Genomic DNA, 7,258 nt, shown 5'->3' on the forward strand with positions numbered 1-7,258 from the left:
TCCTTCCTTCTTCCCCTCCTCCCCTCTTTCTGTGCTCCCTCCTCCTCCCATCCTTCCTTGCTTCTTTCCTTCCTCCTTTCTTTCTTTCTTTCCTCCCTGCTTACTCCTTTCTTTCCCCCCTTTCTTCCTTCCTTCCTTCCTTCTTCCTTTCCTTCTCTCCTAAATTCCTTCCTCTCTTCCTCTCTTCGTCCTTACTCCTTTCTTTCCTTCCTTCCTTCTTCCTTTCCTTCTCTCCTAAATTCCTTCCTCTCTTCGTCCTTACTCCTTTCTTTCCTTCCTTCCTTCTTCCTTCCCTTCTCTCTTAAATTCCTTCCTCTCTTCCTCTCTTCGTCCTTACTCCTTTCCTTCCTTCCTTCCTTCCTTCCTTCCTCCTTTCCACCCCTCCCCCCTCCTTCCTTCCCTCCCTTCCTTCCTTGACAGGAGGGTTAAATCCTTCATCTGTTTTTATACACACAGAGTCAATATGAACTGTAGGAACCTGCATGAATCATACAACACACACACACACACACACACACACACACACACACACACACACACACACACACACACACACTTTATCTGTGAATCATTTGGAAAATATTGACTTTACGAACACAAAGAACAAAGCAGCACATGTTTCACATTCAACAGTAAAATAAATGAACCGATTCATCAAAGTTTTAACGTCAGAACACGACGATCGTTTATTTCAAATTTACAAAAATATTAATTATATATCTCCTTCCTTCTTCCTCCCTCCTTTCCTTTCTTCTTCCTTCTGTCCCTCCTTTCCTTCCTCCCTCCCTCCTTCCCTCTCTCCTTCCTTCTTCCTCCCTCCTTTCCTTTCTTCTTCCTTCTGTCCCTCCTTTCCTTCCTTCCTTCTTCCTTCCTCCCTCCCTCCCTCCTTCCTTCTTCCTCCCTCCTTTCCTTTCTTCTTCCTTCTGTCCCTCCTTTCCTTCCTCCCTCCCTCCTTCCCTCTCTCCTTCCTTCTTCCTCCCTCCTTTCCTTTCTTCTTCCTTCTGTCCCTCCTTTCCTTCCTTCCTTCTTCCTTCCTCCCTCCCTCCCTCCTTCCTTCTTCCTCCCTCCTTTCCTTTCTTCTTCCTTCTGTCCCTCCTTTCCTTCCTCCCTCCCTCCTTCCCTCTCTCCTTCCTTCCTCCTTTCCTTCCTTCCTCCCTCCTTCCTCCTCCCTTCCTTCCTTATTTCCTCCCTCCTTCCTTCCTTCCTCCCTCCCTCCCTCCCTCCCTCCCTCCCCCCTCCCTCCTTTCCTTTCTTCTTCCTTCCTTCCCTCCTTTCCTTCCTCCCTCCCTCCTTCCTTCCCTCCTTTCCTTCCTTCCTTCTTCCTTCCTCCCTCCCTCCCTCCCTCTCTCCTTCCTTCTTACTCCCTCCTTTCCTTCCTTGACTCGAGGACAACAGGAGGGTTAAAGATCTGTCTGAAACAGACGGGGCCAATTAGTTATATATCGAGTCATTCAGGTTTTAACGTGTTGATCATTAAAAGTAAAGACGCGAAACAAAATCTGCACATTTAGTAGTTGAAGCATTTCTTTAGATTTACATATAAATTATTTCCCATAAAGCAAAAGCGACTGTTAACCTCCTGCGTCACCTGTTGTCCTCATTCGTATATATTTGCTTTTTTTGTGCCACCTAGTGGTCGAAAAAGCACATTACACTGTAAAAATCAACAGCTGCTCTCCAGTAAAAAGTGGAGCAGGTACAAAACCTCAGGATTAGGAGGGATAGAAGGAGGTTAGGAAGGATACGAAGGAGGTTAGGAAGGATAGAAGGAGGTTAGGAAGGATAGAAGGAGATAAGGAAGGATAGAAGGAGAGATTAAAGCAGCAGAACAAACAGCAGGAGGTGAAACATCGGAGCAGTGCTGCCCTCAGGTGGTCAGGTTGTGGATCCACTCCTTCCTTCCTCCTTCCTTTCCTTCCTCCCTCCTTTCCTTCCTTCCTTCCTTCCTTCCTTCCTTCCTTCCTTCCTTCCCTCAGGTGGTCAGGTTGTGGATCCACTCCTTCCTTCCTCCTTCCTTTCCTTCCTCCCTCCTTTCCTTCCTTCCTTCCTTCCTTCCCTCAGGTGGTCAGGTTGTGGATCCACTCCTTCCTTCCTTCCTCCCTCCTTCCTTCCTTCCTTCCTTCCTTCCTTCCCTCAGGTGGTCAGGTTGTGGATCCACTCCTTCCTCCCTCCTTCCTCCCTCCTTTCCTTCCTTCCTTCCTTCCTTCCCTCAGGTGGTCAGGTTGTGATCCACTCCTTCCTTCCTTCCTTCCTCCTTCCTTCCTTCCTTCCTTCCTTCCTTCCCTCAGGTGGTCAGGTTGTGGATCCACTCCTTCCTTCCTTCCTCCCTCCTTTCCTTCATTCCTTCCTTCCTTCCTTCCCTCAGGTGGTCAGGTTGTGGATCCACTCCTTCCTTCCTTCCTCCCTCCTTTCCTTCATTCCTTCCTTCCTTCCCTCAGGTGGTCAGGTTGTGCAGTAAGGCGTCGGTGCTGTTCGCCGGCGGTCCTGCCGTCGCCGTCCGGTTGTGGATCCACTCCTTCCTCCCTCCTTCCTTCCTTCCTTCCTTCCTTCCCTCAGGTGGTCAGGTTGTGGATCCACTCCTTCCTTCCTTCCTCCCTCCTTTCCTTCCTTCCTTCCTTCCTTCCCTCAGGTGGTCAGGTTGTGCAGTAAGGCGTCGGTGCTGTTCGCCGGCGGTCCTGCCGTCGCCGTCCGGTTGTGGATCCACTCCAGGTAGTTGGACACTCGGGTGTAGATGCCGTAGTTCCCCGGCCGGGCGCAACCTTTCCCCCAGCTGACGATCCCCAACAGGAACGACGTCTCCTTGTACAGCGTCACCAACGGCCCGCCGCTGTCGCCTTTGCACGAGTCCTCCCGGCCTTCGATGTAGCCGGCGCAGAACATGTTCTCCGTTCTCCGGGAAAGATGGAAGGAGGTTAGGAAGGATAGAAGGAGGTTAGGAAGGACAGAAGGAGGTTAGGAAGGACAGAAGGAAGGATATCTAGGAGGGATTAAAGCAGCAGAACAAACAGCAGGAGGTTAGGAAGGATAGAAGGAGGTTGGAAGGATAGAAGGACGTAAGGAAGGACAGAAGGAGGTTAGGAAGGATAGAAGGCGGTTAGGAAGGATAGAAGGAGGTTAGGAAGGACAGAAGAAGGTTAGGAAGGATAGAAGGAGGTTAGGAAGGAGATAAGGAGGTTAGAAAGGAGGTTAGGAAGGAGATAAGGAGGTTAGAAAGGAGGTTAGGAAGGAGGTTAGGAAGGATATCTAGGAGAGATTAAAGCAGCAGAACAAACAAATAATAAGGAAGTTAGGAATGATAGAAGGAGGTTAGGAAGGATAGAAGGAGGTTAGGAAGGATAGAAGGATAGAAGGAACGATAGAAGGAGAGATTAAAGCAGCAGTGCTGCCCTCAGGTGGTCAGGTTGTGGATCCACTCCTTCCTCCCTCCTTCCTCCCTCCTTTCCTTCCTTCCTTCCTTCCTTCCCTCAGGTGGTCAGGTTGTGCAGTAAGGCGTCGGTGCTGTTCGCCGGCGGTCCTGCCGTCGCCGTCCGGTTGTGGATCCACTCCAGGTAGTTGGACACTCGGGTGTAGATGCCGTAGTTCCCCGGCCGGGCGCAACCTTTCCCCCAGCTGACGATCCCCAACAGGAACGACGTCTCCTTGTACAGCGTCACCAACGGCCCGCCGCTGTCGCCTTTGCACGAGTCCTCCCGGCCTTCGATGTAGCCGGCGCAGAACATGTTCTCGGTGATCGCCACGCCGCTCTTCTCCACGCACTCCTGCGTCCGGATGCGAGGGATCTTCAGCCGCCGCAGCACGTTGGAGGTGGGTCCGTTCTCCGCCCGCCTCCCCCACCCGCTCACCGTGTGCAGGCTGACGGCCCACAGGTGGTGCACCGCCAGCGGCCGCGTCGGCAGGCAGACGGGGACGGCGTACGGCGTGTAGACGACGGGCGACGCCAGACGCAGGAGGGCGATGTCGTTGTCGGCGGTGGCCTTCACGTAGTCCGGGTGCATGATGATCTGCTCCACCTGCAGGTACTGCTCCGTGCCCTCGTCCTCCTCCGTGTTGAACTCACCTGGAGGGAACATCCAGGTGTTATATCCTTCCATCTTTCCTTTCTTCCTTCCTTCCTCCCTCCCTCCTTCCCTCCCTCCCTCCCTCCCTCCCTCCCTCCCTCCCTCCTCACTCCTTACTACTTTCCTTCCTTCCTTCTTTCCTTCCTTTCTCCTTTCCTCCCTCCCTCCCTCCTTACTCCTTCCTTCCTTCTCTCCACCATCCCTCCCTCCCTCCCTCCCTCCTTACTACTTTCCTTCCTTCCTTCTTTCCTTTCTTCCTTCCTTCCTCCCTCCCTCCCTCCCTCCCTCCTTACTACTTTCCTTCCTTCCTTCTTTCCTTCCTTTCTCCTTTCCTCCCTCCCTCCCTCCTTACTCCTTCCTTCCTTCTCTCCACCATCCCTCCCTCCCTCCCTCCCTCCTTACTACTTTCCTTCCTTCCTTCTTTCCTTCCTTCTCCTTTCCTCCCTCCCTCCCTCCTTACTCCTTCCTTCCTTCTCTCCACCATCCCTCCCTCCCTCCCTCCCTCCCTCCCTCCTTACTACTTTCCTTCCTTCCTTCTCCTTTCCTCCCTCCTCCCTCCTTACTCCTTCCTTCCTTCTCTCCACCATCCCTCCCTCCCTCCCTCCCTCCTTACTACTTTCCTTCCTTCCTTCTCCTTTCCTCCTCCCTCCCTCCTTACTCCTTCCTTCCTTCTCTCCACCATCCCTCCCTCCCTCCCTCCCTACTCCTTCCTTCCTTCTCTCCACCATCCCTCCCTCCCTCCCTCCCTCTTACTACTTTCCTTCCTTCCTTCTCCTTTCCTCCCTCCCTCCCTCCCTCCTTACTCCTTCCTTCCTTCTCTCCACCATCCCTCCCTCCCTCCCTCCCTCCTCACTACTTTCCTTCCTTCCTTTCTCCTTTCCTCCCTCCCTCCCTCCCTCCTTACTCCTTCCTTCCTTCTCTCCACCCTCCCTCCCTCCCTCCTCACTACTTTCCTTCCTTCCTTTCTCCTTTCCTCCCTCCCTCCCTCCCTCCTTACTCCTTCCTTCCTTCTCTCCACCATCCCTCCCACCCTCCCTCCTTCCTTACTACTTTCCTTCCTTCCTTCTCCCTTCCTCCCTCCCTCCCTCCCTCCCTCCTTACTACTTTCCTTCCTTCCTTCTTCCTTCCTTTCTCCTTTCCTCCCTCCCTCCCTCCTTACTCCTTCCTTCCTTCTCTCCACCATCCCCTCCCTCCCTCCCTCCCTCCTTACTACTTTCCTTCCTTCCTTCCTTTCTCCTTTCCTCCCTCCTCCCTCCTTACTCCTCCTTCCTTCTCTCCACCAATCCCTCCCTCTCTCCAACACCCCCCTCCCCGCCCCACCTCTCCCTCCCTCCTCCTTACTACTTTCCTTCCTTCCTTCTCCTTTCCTCCTCCCTCCCTCCTTACTCCTTCCTTCCTTCTCTCCACCATCCCTCCCTCCCTCCCTCCCTCCTTACTACTTTCCTTCCTTCCTTCTCCTTCCTCCCTCCCTCCCTCCTTACTCCTTACTCCTTCCTTCCTTCTCTCCACCATCCCTCCCTCCCTCCCTCCCTCCTTACTACTTTCCTTCCTTCCTTCTCCTTCCTCCCTCCCTCCCTCCCTCCTTACTCCTTCCTTCCTTCTCTCCACCGTCCCTCCCTCCCTCCCTCCCTCCTTACTACTTTCCTCCTTCCTTCTCCTTCCTCCCTCCCTCCCTCCTTACTCCTTCCTTCCTTCTCTCCACCATCCCTCCCTCCCTCCCTCCCTCCTTACTACTTTCCTTCCTTCCTTCTCCTTCCTCCCTCCCTCCCTCCCTCCTTACTCCTTCCTTCCTTCTCTCCACCGTCCCTCCCTCCCTCCCTCCTCCTTACTACTTTCCTTCCTCCTCTCTCCTAAATTCCTTCCTCTTTCCTTCCTTCCTCCTTTCCTCCCTCCCTCCCTCCCTCCCTCCCTCCTTACTCCTTTATTTCTTCCTTCCTTCTTTCCTTCCTCCATCCCTCCCTCCCTCCTTACTACTTTCCTTCCTCCCTCCCGCCCTCCCTCCTTACTACTTTCCTTCCTTCCTTCCTTCCTTCCTTCCACCCTTCTTTCTTTTCCCTCCTCCTTCATCTTCCTTCCTTCCTTCCTTCCTCCTTCCCTCCCTCCCTCCCTCCCTCCTTACTACTTTCCTTCCTTCGTTCTTTCCTTCCTTCTCCTTTCCTCCCTCCTTACTCCTTCCTTCCTTCTCTCCACCCTCCTTACTACTTTCCTTCCTTCCTTCCTTCCTCCATCCCTCCCTCCCTCCTTACTCCTTCCTTCCTTCTCTCCACCCTCCCTCCCTCCCTCCCTCCCTCCCTCCTCACTACTTTCCTTCCTTCCTTTCTCCTTTCCTCCCTCCCTCCCTCCCTCCCTCCCTCCTTACTCCTTCCTTCCTTCTCTCCACCCTCCTTACTACTTTCCTTCCTTCCTTTCTTCCTTCCTTCCTCCATCCTTCCCTCCCTCCTTACTCCTTCCTTCCTTCTCTCCACCCTCCCTCCCTCCCTCCCTCCTCACTACTTTCCTTCCTTCCTTTCTCCTTTCCTCCCTCCCTCCCTCCTTACTCCTTCCTTCCTTCTCTCCACCCTCCTTACTACTTTCCTTCCTTCCTTCCTTCCTTCCTCCTTTCCTCCCTCCCTCCTTACTCCTTCCTTCCTTCTCTCCACCCTCTTTACTACTTTCCTTCCTTCCTCCCTCCCTCCCTCCTTACTACTTTCCTTCCTTCCTTCTCCTTTCCTCCCTCCCTCCCTCCCTCCTTACTCCTTCCTTCCTTCTCTCCACCGTCCCTCCCTCCCTCCCTCCCTCCTCACTACTTTCCTTCCTTCCTTTCTCCTTTCCTCCCTCCCTCCCTCCCTCCTTACTCCTTCCTTCCTTCTCTCCACCCTCCCTCCCTCCCTCCTCACTACTTTCCTTCCTTCCTTTCTCCTTTCCTCCCTCCCTCCCTCCCTCCTTACTCCTTCCTTCCTTCTCTCCACCGTCCCTCCCTCCCTCCCTCCCTCCTTACTACTTTCCTTCCTTCCTTTCTCCTTTCCTCCCTCCCTCCCTCCCTCCCTCCTTACTCCTTCCTTCCTTCTCTCCACCCTCCTTACTACTTTCCTTCCTTCCTTCCTTCCTTCCTCCTTTCCTCCCTCCCTCCTTACTCCTTCCTTCCTTCTCTCCACCCTCCTTACTACTTTCCTTCCTTCCTCCCTCCCTCCCTCCTTACTACTTTCCTTCCTTCCTTCCTT

The 7,258-nt window shown here is 53.7% G+C and overlaps 2 protein-coding genes across 2 annotated transcripts in view; both read right to left on the reverse strand.

Annotated features, from left to right (window-relative positions):
- Window positions 1-2,520: 2,520 nt before the first annotated feature.
- On the reverse strand, window positions 2,521-3,127 carry LOC128354309 (venom prothrombin activator vestarin-D1-like). Its single transcript, XM_053314554.1, has one exon. It carries the CDS (start codon window positions 2,878-2,880, stop codon window positions 2,626-2,628), a length of 255 nt encoding a protein of 84 aa, XP_053170529.1. The 5' UTR covers window positions 2,881-3,127; the 3' UTR covers window positions 2,521-2,625.
- A 265-nt stretch (window positions 3,128-3,392) lies between these two features.
- The window catches only part of f7 (coagulation factor VII), a 19,589-nt gene continuing 15,723 nt past the window's right edge, over window positions 3,393-7,258 (reverse strand). Inside the window, exon 8 of the mRNA XM_053314808.1 lies at window positions 3,393-4,057. Within this exon, the coding sequence (XP_053170783.1) occupies window positions 3,465-4,057 (593 nt within the window). The 3' untranslated portion in view covers window positions 3,393-3,464. The remainder of the gene's footprint in view (window positions 4,058-7,258) is intronic.

Source organism: Scomber japonicus, chromosome 24 (genome assembly GCF_027409825.1).
Source record: "Scomber japonicus isolate fScoJap1 chromosome 24, fScoJap1.pri, whole genome shotgun sequence".
Classification (NCBI taxonomy): domain Eukaryota; kingdom Metazoa; phylum Chordata; class Actinopteri; order Scombriformes; family Scombridae; genus Scomber; species Scomber japonicus.